At 43.1% G+C, this 15410-nt stretch overlaps 1 protein-coding gene across 3 annotated transcripts in view; it reads left to right on the top strand.

The window, feature by feature from the left end:
* Nucleotides 1-211: 211 nt before the first annotated feature.
* Nucleotides 212-15410, top strand: part of gabrb4 (gamma-aminobutyric acid type A receptor subunit beta4) — a 61253-nt gene continuing 46054 nt past the window's right edge. For all 3 annotated transcript variants that reach the window (XM_072446543.1, XM_072446545.1, XM_072446544.1), the window contains exons 1-2: nucleotides 212-1209; nucleotides 3006-3094. In XM_072446543.1, coding sequence (XP_072302644.1) covers nucleotides 1130-1209; nucleotides 3006-3094 — 169 coding nt within the window. In that variant the 5' untranslated portion in view covers nucleotides 212-1129. The remainder of the gene's footprint in view (nucleotides 1210-3005; nucleotides 3095-15410) is intronic.

Below are 15410 nucleotides of genomic sequence, written 5' to 3'. Positions count from 1 at the left end.
CTGTGCGAGTCAGAAATATGAAAAAGTAGAGCAACACTTTAAACTCAAAGCGCATAGAGACGGCACCCTAAAGAGATAGTGGGATTTGTGGCAAGAACATGCAGTGGCTGAGGAATTCACATTTCCTGCCCCCCTGCACTCTCCAGGACAGCGGCAGAATCCAAACCCTCTGAGTGCAGAGCCCACAGACAAAACCCTGAACCTGGCTGCTCGCGTGTGCGCGGACTGTTGAATGTGTCATTTGTTTGGAGCTGCGAGCGGAGCACATTAACGCGCGTCCATTCAGCGTCTGACAGCGAAGCAAGTGGACTTCACACAGGTCTGCATGTTTGTGAAGGCGACGCTCTGATACACGCGCTGGTGTATCAGGGGCCAACCATATTTCTCAGCAACTCATTTTTTTTTTTTTTTTTACCAGAGGAGTGATATAGCCAGCTCTGACGTCTGCATCAGATATTACTCAGTGCTTTTTTCAATGTGCATTTTCCCCTCAGTGACTTTGCGCTGATCTACATCATCATCGGCGGCGGCGGCAGCGGCATCAACGGGGGCAAAAAAGGGAATGAAGATTTCATTTTTGTGTTTCAGAAGCTCACTGCTCCCTCTGAGCCCGGCAGCGTCCCCAGCTCTCACTGATATCTTTGAAGAGCATCACGTTGTGGAGTAGTCTGGCACCTTAGCCCCGCTGGAACCATGCCTCTTTTGCAGATTAGGACTGGGAAACTGTATCCACCGATTTGATCACCGCTGCCCGCCGCTGTTGCTCAGTCATTCATGCCAGTGTTTGTGTTTTTCAGGAGAGCACTTGTCATCACTTTTAAAAGTATTGTGTGCGCGTTTTTTTCTTTCAGCAAGATGTCTGATCTTCTGGTGTTGGTCGAGGGGCTATGTGACTTGCACGGATTTCCATAGCTAAGGAAAAACAGCGGGGACCAATTACCACGTTTGTTTGCTAAAGAGCCACAATTTCCCCAAGACACTGCATGCGTAGATGTAGTCTTGTTTACTGGACAGTCCTATTCCTCAGAGGCAATTTTTTTGGATTGCCAGTTTTGTTTTGTGTGTTTTTGGGAGGATCACTGGACTGGTTGGATTATATGAAGTATATCTAGCATACGGATTTGTGGAGATGTTGGGTCGTCAAGAAGATAAATTATGTGGAATCTTCTCTGCTCTGGCGGCTTTGTCCTTCGTATGCTTTATTCAAAGGTAAGAAAACGACGCAAAAAAAAACCTTTTACACCAATAAACATGATTAGTGTTCAATGAAAAGGCTCAGATGTGGCAAATCGCATTAACGCACTGCCGGGCCCACTTATTAGGAGCAATGTGGATGTATATGCGCTCTATTAAGACTGTTGTGGCTGACGTGTGCGTAAAAGTGGAGCGCGCGCGTGCACAACATATGAAAGCTATTGAAAATGTAACCTATCCTCATATTAAACACGTCTCCATGGTAACTGAATATGGAGACACTTTAATTATCAACCTATTATAATACGCTGGTGAGTAGGCGATCGTACCGTGATAGGATTTATTCAATCAGCAGCAGCGTCACTTATGAGCCAGTACATTGCACAGTTTATGCCAGTTTCTCATCATTATTATTATAATTTTGTATTTATTTTTTATTTGTATTAGTATATATTTTACAGCAGATAGTTTACATTTTAATAGAGCTTTTGTCTGTTGGCCTGGCCCCGCAATACAACCGTTTTATTGTTGTTGATATTGCCAGAGAGTCTCCAGTGGCCCTTCTGCCTTGCATTGCCTGCAGTAACCAGGTGTTCAGTGATTCATGCCTCACTTATTTTCAGTTAAATTACAAATGGGTGGGTGGGGTGTCACTCATATCCTCAAATGACGCTCGCTGATACATGTATATTCCCTCAGCAGAATTCTCCCATGATCCATCAGGTGTCTCAAGACGGATTTTTTGCCATCTTGACAAACAGCTGCACGTTACCTTGGCACATGAGCCTAATTGAACAGTGTTTCCCACTTCCTGCACTGACTGACCGGGCCCGGGGCTACCGTGCCATCCACCAGGGGAGCAATTTAACCCCCCCCCCCTCCCCAGTACTAGCCTTCATAACCTCAGCCTGGAAATCTCGTGTCTCCAGTTGAGCCACTGAAGAGCTGTGGGTCAAGAAGCAAATGTTATAGGTGTCAGAGCTGCCCAGACTATGCATTCCTCATGGGGACTGACTGTCTGGCTGTGGCCTGCGTAAAGAGGGGGGGCTCATTGAAATGCAACTCCATGCAGTCACAGGGATGGACTCCTATCTCATAGGTGAGCTAACAACAGTGGCATTTGAAACGTCACAGAGTATGAAGGAGAGGGGGACATTGATAAGATGCTTTGCAAATGACGCTTGAGCTTATTACGTGAGCATAGATGAGGTAGGAGTGGTATTTTAAACATGCAGAAATGTTGAATAAAGAGCACAATTTATAACACCTTTCTACATCACATTAATAAACATGGGTGTTTCAGAAAATATTTGGAAAGAAATTTTGTAATATTCTTTTAGGGGACTTTAGGGGAATTTGAACATTATTGGCTGGATCAGATTTAGTCTCTTATAATCTCAACTTGTTTGACTTTATTCAAACTTTTACTTTTAAACAATTACCTTGCAAAAATACAAAGTACACAAACCAATTTTTGGGTTTTGTTAGATCATTTCCATGGCCTCTGTCCAAATTGTATTTCACGCTGAGACAAAGAGATGTTTACGTTCAAGCGTCGGATGAATCAATGCCCTGATGGAGACATTTATTATGCTGAGTCTATTATTCTCTTGTCCAAGCCTCATTGTGTCGTCGCAAGTGCTTCCTCTTCAAAGGTATAGTGTTCATGGTGTTCATGTGGAGAAGAGAGATACATGTTGTCATTTGCTGCCTTTCTTTCTGCAATAAGAGATAAAATAAAGACACATTTAAATGAAAGAAATCTGCAGGAAAAATAAACGAATTCAACATTTTGTGGTCTGTGCCCTCAGCTCCTCTGGAAGCGGAATGTCTGTGGCCAAGACCACTGTGGACAAGTTGCTGAAGGGATATGACATCCGATTAAGACCTGATTTTGGAGGTACGTTGAACCACTTAAGCTATGCTGGTTAACATTTAAAAATGTATCTTTACATATCTGTCAACAGGGTAAGATTTGTCATTTGGGTTGAAGGACACACAGTGAAGCAAATATATATACACCCACCCCTTATCTCCACCCACTGCTGTGTCCTTAGTCGGGATTATTGAAAAATCTGCAGTGTTCAAAAATGTCACGTTGACATGTTTCAACAATAAAAACACTTTAATGAAAATCTTCTTCTGCTGCTAACATTTAAAAAAAATGCTTTGGGTATGTCATAGATTAAAATACCAGATAAAAAAAATAACGAAAAGCAAAAGGCCCGAAGTCACTGGGATAGGCTCCACTCACCCGCGACCCCGAAAGGGAACAAGCGGTAGAAAATGGATGGATGGAAAACAATAAAAAAAAAAGAGCCTAATATGTCTTTAAACACAGATCCCGAAGAGCAGCAAGAAAATATATACAATCAAAATTAGCACATTTAAATTTGACCATCTGTATTTTATTTGTGGTGCAATTGCATATTTTCTCTGTTTTTATAGAAATCGTTCATCTCTTGCACAGAATAATGGTTATTTTGATCATTGTTGAGAGTGGGAGACAAGTCAGTGCTTGTCTTTTAGACTAATTGTTTCTCCTAAAATCTGCAAATATAGCTGCCCTATTCTCATTTCATGTTTATCAAATGTAGCTCTGTGAGGCTACAGCCCAGATATAGAAATGTTAGGTCAACATTAGCATTTGTAGCAGGGACTGTTGAAGGCCACTCACTGGTGACGTCACAACTCCTCATCTTTGACTGTGAGCTTAGTGGTGACCCTAATTTGACCTCAACATACTATGTAAGAATCTAAGGCTCAACATTATTGTCCATTAATGTTTTATTTATTCTCAAAAAAATATTAGACTAGCTAATGCCTGATTATAGTTGTTGCCACAAGAGATAAAACAAGGGCTGCTGTTTTCCCCCTCTAGCCGGGCCATGTTAACGGAGTGTGTTGTTAATTTAATGAGAGCAAGGAACACAATAGACTGTCTGATGCCACTTCATGTAAATTCACACTAGGCCTACAAACCAAAGCAAACATGTTCAAAGGCAACTCACGGGGGGAATATCAACCCACACTCACTGGCAACCCGGTTTTTATTGTTTTTATTTATGGTAAAGAGGCCATTTTATTCCTCTAATTAAATACACAGGAAGCCGATACGAGCTTTACAAAATCACTATTGTCTTGTGGAAACAGATTGCGGCCCGTCAGTCCATTGACTACAGGCTAAAAACAGTTGATGGAGACGAGAGGAAGCGCAGAGAAACATATAGCAGGTGCACCTCCTCATATAACCTTCATCTGGTTGGATTCTCTGCCAAAAACAGATGCTCTGATGAAGGCTTGTGTGCCAAAACGTGTTAGAGTGACGTTAGTGGTTGTAAAAATATGTTTTAGTCGAGGTTACGTCTTGTTCTATTCTTTGGAGCGCTGCTATTTCTTCATAAGGTTTTAGAAGAAGGCGAGAGACTGTTACTTTTAATTTGACTGTTGTCAAAAACATTTGAGTGAGAGGACAAAACTGTATCTGAGAAGGGATAGGTTGTCCTTTTCACAATTTCACCTGTTTGCAGTATTGTAGTTTGTATTGTAAAATGTATTAAATATTCTGTGTGAACCTTCACAATATGCAAGAAACATTTACTACTTTTGTTAAACCATTTAAAGTGCTAATGATGTGGAAGAGTGCACTAATATTTCTTAGCGGTCACTTTGTTGTCTGTGCATCCTGTATAACTTTGAAAGTGTCTCACCCTGAGGGAGCTGTGGTTCATCACATCCTGATGTTTCCAACATCAGTCAGCTGCTTCTGTCCTGACACAACTGCTGACCACCTTCAGCTCTCCACTTTGGACAAACCCACTTTAATTTGGCCTCTGCTGAACACTCACTGTGTCTCTCAGAGCTTTGCCAACACCCAAACTAGTTCATGGATCAGATCCTTGCTGTGGGGAAGAAGTGAAAATTTAATGCTTGAAGTTATGGAGACCGCAACCAGATCTAATGAAACCCATATGCTTCCAATTCATTTTCATTCTAAATACATCCAAAATATGATTGTTTTACAAAGCCTAACTTGCATGGACCTGTGATAAGTTTTGACTGGATAACGTAAAGGTTATCTCCAGGCTTCCTCGCACCGTCCAGGCATGTGGGAAGAATTGGCAACTCTAAAGTGGCCCTATAGTGAATAAATGTGAGAGTGAATGTTCGTCTGTGTGTCTATGTCTTTGTGTTAACCCTGTGACGAGCTGGCCCCTGTCCAGGGTGCACCCCGCCTAAGGCCCAAAGTCACTGGGATAGGCTCCAGTCACCCGCGACCCCTAACGGGAACAAGCGGCAGAAAGTGAATAGAAAATGGATAAGTAAAGGTTATGACATTTTGTTCATGCATATTCAATTTAACATGAAAGGTATGTTGGTTGTACATATAAATGGACCATATGCCTGGACGTTATATTCTCCATATGGTCCTATTTCTGACTAATCAAATCACCCACAGGTCTCCATGGGTATATGCCGGGGCGGCAGCAGGAACGGGGCCTTCGGGTGGTAGTGGTGGGGTGCTAGGGGGCTACAATAAAACAAGAAAATTCCACATAGAGTTTAAAACTACATGATAGCTCTTTTGACCAGGCTTTCTGTTAAATTGTCTACATTTATGTTATGAAAGCACACAAAATGGTTTGTGAACCAGATGTAGTTATTCTAATTCTCTTTGTGTTATTTATTCACTCCTCACACTTGGTGGTTATAGCATTACAGTTGCAGCTGCCCTCGGGCTGATTGATGGAAATGTGGCTGCTGATTTGGACCACACCTAATCACTTACACTCTAAATTCATACATATTCAAGAGGGGTGAAGTGTTAGTGCTAGGGGTGAAGCAGTATGCACATTGTGGAGCGCAACAATTACAATAAATGAAGATTGTTACATTTGAAAAATGGGTGGATTAATTGTATTCCATCATAACAACCTTTAAGAGGAAAAAGCTTAATATGTGGGCTTTGAGGTCAACACAATTACCAAAAGCTTTTGTTTTTGTGAAGATGTCCGTCATAATCATCATTCATAAGTAAACATAACGGAACAGTTGACCATTGGGCATAGGAATTCCAATTAATGTCAGCTCTTAATAATATATTTCTCCTAGTTGGGAAATCTGCTTAACCACTTTGGTGCCCACACTGTGTAAGTGAAATTCTGCAAACCATAGTGCTTGAAAATATATTTTTTTCTCCTTACTGTTGTCGTAAACTCAAATATTGTTGCCTTTGTCCTTCTGCACATCTCTCTTCTCATCTGTTCAGCCTTGCATGGATGAACCCAGAGTCTACTGAACATGCAACGTTTGAGAAATCTTGGGACTATGCACATCTTACATCTGCATGATTACTTTCCCTCTCACTTGTTTTCCTCGGCTATAAAACCACTATTACAAACTGTGCCCATCACTGTCTTGAATGCACATGGCAGCTTTCTTGTGTCAGCACAAATACATGCGCTGTGCATAACCGACATTAAGTAGAATGTACTACACTGTGCAAATGTTTCAGGCAGGTGTGAGAAACATTTCTTAAGAAATATCGAGTTTTGCATTTTAATTTAAGGTCAGTAAAGGGTCAAGCACAAACGAGTTGTTTGTTCCATTTTCCTTTGAAAAAAACAAAACAAAAAACCTGACTTAAATTATGAAGTATTTCCTTTCTGAATATTGTGTTAAAGATGCTCTAAATAACTTTTCTGGTGGAGGCTCTGTCACCTGCTAGTTTCCATGTTCTTGTTTTCCCTAGAATGTTCCACAGTATGACATTACAGTAAACTATTTTCATGGTGGCAAGCAGGTGGCACCTTATGAGATCCATGTCAATTATGTTACATTTATAAATTCAATTACATACCAAATTGGCTTTTTGCTTTTTGCCTGGGATGGGTAACTATCAAGCTTTTAATATGTTAGGCTAACATAAGCAGCTAAAGCTGGCAATTTAACACTGTAACCTTTAAGGATGGTTTATTCATAATAACAAGTCAACAGTGTGTCAAAACAGTGTATTCCATACATCCATCTTCTTCCGCTTATCCGGGGCCGGGTCGTGGGGGCAACAGTCTAAGCAGGAAATCCCACATTTCCTTCACCCCAGACACTTCTTCCAACTCCTCCGGGGGGATCCAGAGGCGCTCCCAGGACAGCCGAGAGACATAATCCCTCCAGCGTGTCCTGGGTCTTCCCCGGGGCCTCTTCCCGGTGGGACATGCCCGATACACCTCCCCAGGGAATCGCCCAGAGGCATCCGGAACAGATGCCCGAGCCACCTCAGATGGCTCCTCTCCACCGTGTGACTGAGCTCATCTCTAAGGGAGCGCCCACCCACCCTGCGGAGGAAATTAATTTTAACCGCTTGTGTCCGCAATCTTGTCCTTTCGGTCATTACCCAAAGCTCATGACCGTAGGAACGTAGATCGACCGGTAAATGGAGAGCTGTACAAAATGTTGTTTTTGCATTCTTTCATATGTATTGTGTACAACTAAAGACTTGTTGCTGTCCGCTGTTGTTTTTCCAGCTGTCGCAATGCATTGTGGTCTAGTCACCATTGTTGTCCACTAGTTTTCAAGGTGCAGTGTGGAGGGTTTGTGTTGAATACTTTTTCACCCACTTGGACACTCAGACGGCACTAAAAATGGCAGGACTACTTATATATTACCCTATGTCGGGAATTAAATGGGACATATTAAAGGGGACATATTATGGAAAAAACAACTTTGTGCTGTCGAGGGGTTAAAGCGGTCCATGTGCAGAATCCGACAGTTTTCCGCATGTGCTCCCCTTTCTCTCATCCTCATTTTGCTCGGCTTAAATTAAAAAAAAAAAAAAAGCTTTAAAAGTGACTTGCGCTGGATGATATTTTTTTAAGTTGCATTGTGGGAACTTTTGACTGCAGTAGTAGTACCGGTAGTAGTTTTTCACCTGCTGGACATCAGACAGCCCTAAATAGTGCCCCATGGGGAACAGTGTGGACATGGGATGCAGCCTCTGAGCGATACATGTAGTGTTATAAAACCTCGTTGCCACTTTGCAAAAATTAAAACATGTAAATAAGAATCCACTGCTTGTTTTTGTGAAATGTTACAATAAAGTGGAAGTTTTGAACAGGAAGTCAATAGATCGATATTGCAGTTTACAATCACCAAAATTATTTTCTTCTTAGGTTATAGTTAATGAAGTACCTGACAAAAAGCAAAAAAACATGTCTAATTTGATGTTAGATTCCACACCTTGCAATTGCGTTATGATTATGGTTGTTGTTGTTGTTGTTGTTGTTATTAGCAGTGCATTTTCATATTGTAGAGTTTCCCGTTGCTTTTCCTTTTTTTCTCTTTAATTATGATTATCTTTTCATGTATGAATGTCTTAAATATAACTCTTTCCACTATTGTATTACTGGTTGTATTATTTTACTATAGCTCTTCCAGGTGGGGGGCGGGGTCTCTCACCACCTCTATCATAATTTATGACTTGCTTGTTTGCACTGTCAGCCATGAGGCAGAAACATTTACATAAAGATTACACGTTTTGCAAACAACGTTGTAAAATGAAAAGTAATGGATCCGGATCAGAAATAAAATTAAATCTATTTTATAAATCCCAAGCCCACATTTGCCCTTCATGAGGAAATATTTCAAATCTCTCTGTCATCATCATGGAACAACTTTTATGATCACAACCTTCACCTGTCACAAAGTATAAATCACTGTGTACTACCATTATATATTTTTGAAGGATTTATTTTTTACTATGCTCGGTCATGGCTGTTGCATGATATAATGTACGTTCAAAGTCCAGGCTGAATTGTTTGCAGTGACATTAAATGCACCCGGACTAAATATAGATGTTTAAAGTCCGGAGGGTATTCTGATGCCAGCACTTCTCTAATGGTGACTTTGGGACGAGCTTGTGGTCGTCACAGACAGATTTATTTTTAATGTCAAGCCCAACAAACAACTGACAACACCCAAATAGCACGGCTGACGTCATTATTCTGCTGTCAGGATCAATTTTGTGCTCTTAAAATGTTTATTCTTTCCACAATAGTTTTCTGATTTTATTTCTTAACAAAAATGTGTTCTTATTTTAGAGAAAAGAGCAATTCATGCAGAATTAGAGGGTGGGGAAATGGGATGATTCAATGGTGAGAGCAGACGTTTTAATCTGGCCCGCCGAATCCTTACGCTTAGTACGTCGTGGGATGTTGGACTTTTTCTTTCATTTTGTCCACCATCTTATAAAAGGGAACTCTCAAGCTGCTTGATATGCTGTACATTAAACTAAAGCTGTAACCATCTTATTTCCAGTTAAATCCATCATTCTGGGAAGCATCAAGGTCAGTTTGTACTCCAAACCCACAAGTGAAAAATGACCCTAAATTTAAATACAAAAATGGATAGAACTTTTATGTGGATTCCGCCTGAACATTTTTTGCTTTATTACAACTCCCTAAAACATTTTTTTTGTGAATTCACCTTCAGTTTTTAAAAGAGAATTGTCAAAACCCAAGTCATAAGTCCATGTTCCTGTTCCTGCTGCTGATGCAAGAATATGAACTCAGCGGTGTCTCCACAGAACTATTACAGGCCGTGTGAAGCTATTTATTCCTTATAGTTTTCATAGTTTTATTTTTTACGTTACGTTCAGCCCGCGATCCAGCCTGAGCGTCAAAATTTGGCCCGCGGCCCAAAATGAGTTCGACACCCTTGGATTAGAGTGTTCGGCGTTTGCCCACTTACCTGAAGGTCAGCGGTTCGATCCCAACTCCAGCCAGGTCATGGATGTCAAGAAGATTCAGTTAATCAATAATCATGAACTAAAAGATAATTATTTTAACCATTTTAGAAGCAACAATCATTTATTTCAGTTCAAACTATATTCTGAAATGTACTTGTTAACATAATATATCATCATAACTTATTTACGTATAAACTAATTATGATCTACTAGACAATTTGAATTAGGGAAAATGTTGTATTTTACTATAATTTGGTCATAGTGTCAGTCTTGAATCGTGAATAGTCGTTAAATTGTGATGTATCTTGTATATTTGATATTGTGGCATCCCTAATCTGGGCAGTAAATAGTTCCATTGTGAGATAGAGACAAAGCCTTGGCAACGTTAATGGGTACACAGTGATAATAAGAATAATTTGATAAAACATTTCAGAGATTGTCTTCGATGACTTAACTGCAGTTCGGCACTTCAGTGAGCAAATTGTTATCGCACGCTTAAACAGACCAGGCCAATAAAGTGAAGATCTTGTCCAAATTTTACAGAAGGTGCTGTTCTAAGGGTAATTTATGAACTGTTGTCTGCTGCTCTACATAGCGCTGCACATTTTAGAAAGTCCACACGAGTGCAGATCATAAGGTGTGGGGTAATGACTTTGGAGAGGTGGTAAGAGCAGCGTGTTTTTTTAATGAATGTTCACCTCTGTGTGGGCGGCGTGTCCCGTCCTAATGCCTCGTACAGACACAGAGCCCTCCGAGAATAAAAGCCAAATAGAAAGAGGGGACTGTACTGTGCCCAGGGATTCAGCGCACTTTTAATTGTATGTATGTACTTGTGTAATAATACAATAATTATTACATACATTTATATTAGTTGAGAAATGATTTATTTACACAGCAGATAGAAAAGGTGAGTGAGTTAGCTGAACAAAATGGATCGAATCTTGAGTTTAATCTTTACATATGAATACACTGTTTAAACAAGTAGTTTCTGTATAAATATTAGTTTTGGCCGAAACTCCTGTGCAGTTATGGTCCTGTGAGTGCAGTTGTGGTCCTGTGAGTGCAGTTATGGTCCTGTGAGTGCAGTTGTGGTCCTGTGAGTGCAGTTGTGGTCCTGTGAGTGCAGTTGTGGTCCTGTGAGTGCAGTTATGGTCCTGTGAGTGCAGTTGTGGTCCTGTGAGTGCAGTTGTGGTCCTGTGAGTGCAGTTGCGGTCCTGTGTGTGCAGTTGTGGTCCTGTGAGTGCAGTTGTGGTCCTGTGAGTGCAGTTGTGGTCCTGTGAGTGCAGTTGTGGTCCTGTGTGTGCAGTTGTGGTCCTGTGAGTGCAGTTGTGGTCCTGTGAGTGCAGTTGTGGTCCTGTGAGTGCAGTTGTGGTCCTGTGTGTGCAGTTGTGGTCCTGTGAGTGCAGTTGTGGTCCTGTGAGTGCAGTTGTGGTCCTGTGAGTGCAGTTGTGGTCCTGTGTGTGCGGTTGTGGTCCTGTGAGTGCAGTTGTGGTCCTGTGAGTGCAGTTGTGGTCCTGTGAGTGCAGTAGTGGTCCTGTGAGTGCAGTAGTGGTCCTGTGAGTGCAGTAGTGGTCCTGTGAGTGCAGTTGTGGTCCTGTGAGTGCAGTTGTGGTCCTGTGAGTGCAGTTGTGGTCCTGTGAGTGCAGTTGTGGTCCTGTGAGTGCAGTTGTGGTCCTGTGAGTGCAGTTGTGGTCCTGTGTGTGCAGTTGTGGTCCTGTGAGTGCAGTTGTGGTCCTGTGTGTGCAGTTGTGGTCCTGTGAGTTCAGTTGTGGTCCTGTGTGTGCAGTTGTGGTCCTGTGAGTGCAGTTGTGGTCCTGTGAGTGCAGTTGTGGTCCTGTGAGTGCAGTTGTGGTCCTGTAAGTGCAGTAGTGGTCCTGTGTGTGCAGTTGTGGTCCTGTGAGTGCAGTTGTGGTCCTGTGAGTGCAGTTGTGGTCCTGTGAGTGCAGTAGTGGTCCTGTGAGTGCAGTAGTGGTCCTGTGAGTGCAGTTGTGGTCCTGTGAGTGCAGTTGTGGTCCTGTGAGTGCAGTTGTGGTCCTGTGTGTGCAGTTGTGGTCCTGTGAGTGCAGTTGTGGTCCTGTGAGTGCAGTTGTGGTCCTGTGAGTGCAGTTGTGGTCCTGTGTGTGCAGTTGTGGTCCTGTGAGTGCAGTTGTGGTCCTGTGTGTGCAGTTGTGGTCCTGTGAGTGCGGTTGTGGTCCTGTGAGTGCAGTTGTGGTCCTGTGAGTGCGGTTGTGGTCCTGTGTGTGCGGTTGTGGTCCTGTGAGTGCAGTTGTGGTCCTGTGAGTGCAGTTGTGGTCCTGTGAGTGCAGTAGTGGTCCTGTGAGTGCAGTAGTGGTCCTGTGAGTGCAGTAGTGGTCCTGTGAGTGCAGTTGTGGTCCTGTGAGTGCAGTTGTGGTCCTGTGAGTGCAGTTGTGGTCCTGTGAGTGCAGTTGTGGTCCTGTGTGTGCAGTTGTGGTCCTGTGAGTGCAGTTGTGGTCCTGTGTGTGCAGTTGTGGTCCTGTGAGTTCAGTTGTGGTCCTGTGTGTGCAGTTGTGGTCCTGTGAGTGCAGTTGTGGTCCTGTGAGTGCAGTTGTGGTCCTGTGAGTGCAGTTGTGGTCCTGTAAGTGCAGTAGTGGTCCTGTGTGTGCAGTTGTGGTCCTGTGAGTGCAGTTGTGGTCCTGTGAGTGCAGTTGTGGTCCTGTGAGTGCAGTAGTGGTCCTGTGAGTGCAGTAGTGGTCCTGTGAGTGCAGTTGTGGTCCTGTGAGTGCAGTTGTGGTCCTGTGAGTGCAGTTGTGGTCCTGTGTGTGCAGTTGTGGTCCTGTGAGTGCAGTTGTGGTCCTGTGAATGCAGTTGTGGTCCTGTGAGTGCAGTTGTGGTCCTGTGTGTGCAGTTGTGGTCCTGTGAGTGCAGTTGTGGTCCTGTGTGTGCAGTTGTGGTCCTGTGAGTTCAGTTGTGGTCCTGTGTGTGCAGTTGTGGTCCTGTGAGTGCAGTTGTGGTCCTGTGAGTGCAGTTGTGGTCCTGTGAGTGCAGTTGTGGTCCTGTAAGTGCAGTTGTGGTTCTGTGTGTGCAGTTGTGGTCCTGTGAGTGCAGTTGTGGTCCTGTGTGTGCAGTCGTGGTCCTGTGAGTGCAGTTGTGGTCCTGTGAGTGCAGTTGTGGTCCTGTGAGGGCAGTTGTGGTCCTGTGACTGCAGTTGTGGTCCTGTGAGTGCAGTTGTGGTCCTGTGAGTGCAGTTTGGGTCAGATACGTGGTCAGATCGACGATGCACAGGGCTTGTCTTTCGTTGATCCCAACATGAAAAGGGGAGGACACAGTTGACAATATTTTAAACCCTGTTCAGACATTTATTCAAAACAATAATAAATTGTGTTACGTTTGTCAATGTAAATTAGTTGTGTGCTTTTAATTTATGGTCACCAATGACTTTTCAATAATTGAACAGTTTTGTGTTCAAATGTTCAAATTATTCATCCACAAAATTGTGAGGAAAAAAAAGGGAAGTTGTTATTTTTGTATTAAATCCAGGTCTAAGCCTGGCTAACTTGCATCTGAGTGCAAAGCGGCAATGAGCAGCGGTTTATGTCCACACACTTGATCTCTTATAGTAATGTTCCTGTTTCTGTACCAATTAACCTACTATCAAACGATAAAGTCAGTCAGCCACTGGCCTGTCAAATCAGTTTTCAGTGTATCAGACTGATGGCATGTGCTCGGCTGGTTTTCAAATTGTGACCTCATGCACTGGAGGTGGACAGTGCGATGAGTGAAAATATTTTAGGGATTCTAGTAACTGAGCTATAGGGCAGTTTTTATTTGTCTGCAACTATATAGATGTCCAAATGTTTCATTCATTCATTTTCTACCGCTTGTTCCCGTTCGGGGTCACAGGTGACTGGAGCCTATCCCTGTGACTTTGGGCCTTAGGCGGGGTACACCCTGGACAGGGGCCAGCTCGTGGCAGTGTTAACACAGAGACATAGACACACAGACAAACATTCACACTCACATTCATTCACTAGGAGCAACTTAAACTTGCCAGTTTTACCAAACACATGCATGTCTTCGGACGGTTACCTACGGTAACACAGGGAGGACATGCAGACTCCACCCAGAGAGATCATCTGATCCCGGGAATTGAACCCATGATCTCCTTATTGGGAAGCAGAGCTCTAACCGCTCTGGCCCTGTGCACCCCGGTGTGTAAATGTGTGTCTAAATATGTAAGTGTAATTCCTTTAATAGTATGCTTCACTGTTTTGTTATTCCTTGTGTTGTTCTGTCTTTGATCTTTATGTAAAAAAACCAACAACAACAAACTAAAATATATATTCTTAAGTCAGTCAGCCTTCACCTCCTCTCATATTTGCCTGGCTATTCCTCATATCACTTCCCATTGACCCATGTGCGTTCCAGCTGCAGTCTAATCTGGTTTGTAATGGACAAGCTGTAAATGTGTCCATGAGCCCGCACATCCACTTGACTCAGACTATTGACTGGAATAGACACTTAATTGAAATCAAGCGCCATAACTCCATATTATGCAATGTAGAAAATGCATGAGTGTTGTGTCCGCAGACAGCTCTCCCAATGTGAGAATCTGACCCTGGGAAGACGACTGGTGATGGATGCGGGCAGCACATCAGTGGCAACCTGCATCCTGGCAGCTGCAGCCATTACATGATGTATGGAGGCAGTTCTTTCAAGGCCACTGGACACTTTAGCAATACAGGGGACAATCTCTTAGTCTGCCCGCTGCCACATGTCGACCAGCGCTCTGCTTTGCATACAGGCCTGTAGCACGCAGCATCGTAATTCAGTCTCACAGTAATGCCTATTCAGCGCAAAACAGCGGTGTGTTGTCAGAATGGCAGGATGGATACTGGGGCATGTACAAGTGATATCTATCCTGATGAAGAAAGCGCACTTGGTGATTTATTACACCGGAAACACAGGAAAAATGCTCGAGCTGGGCGTTTTTCCCTTTCCTTTCACTTAGGTTTTCTATTTGAATTAAATGAGGTGTGTATGTAGGCAGTGGAGGGGTCAAGGGTGCTCTGAGATAGGAGAAGGGATGTACTTCATCTTCCCATTCAAAGTGTTGTTTTCAGCAACTTTGAAATGAAGAAGAAAACTGCTGATAGAATTTCACCAGAAGTTGTCACAGTGACTGCAGATTACAAAAAGCCTGGTCAGTAGTGAGGCATGCATGCGGGGCGATTTTACATCTCTTCTCCTTAGGGCTCTACCAAGGCACTTTTGAACCTGTGCTGATTGATGGGAGGCGCGCCCTTGACGGGCCAGGATAGGTTGGCCAAGGGCAACTACCCAATTGTTTCAAATAGATAAACAAGGAAGAAAACATGCCATTTACAGCATCTGGAGATAGATGCTGTCAGCCCCACTACCAGGAAGCTCACTTGAAAGCCCATCTCATTACTGAACTGCAACAGCCGCTGTATAAAGAGGGATTCCACATAAAACTGATGTGTGCAGCGTCAGG

Source organism: Eucyclogobius newberryi, unplaced genomic scaffold, assembly GCF_026437365.1.
Source record: "Eucyclogobius newberryi isolate DKJ021-1_F unplaced genomic scaffold, fEucNew1.0.hap1 SCAF_15, whole genome shotgun sequence".
NCBI classification, from domain to species: domain Eukaryota; kingdom Metazoa; phylum Chordata; class Actinopteri; order Gobiiformes; family Gobiidae; genus Eucyclogobius; species Eucyclogobius newberryi.
The sequence above is the reverse complement of the archived record's forward strand: the minus strand, read 5'-3'. Positions and strand labels throughout refer to the sequence as shown.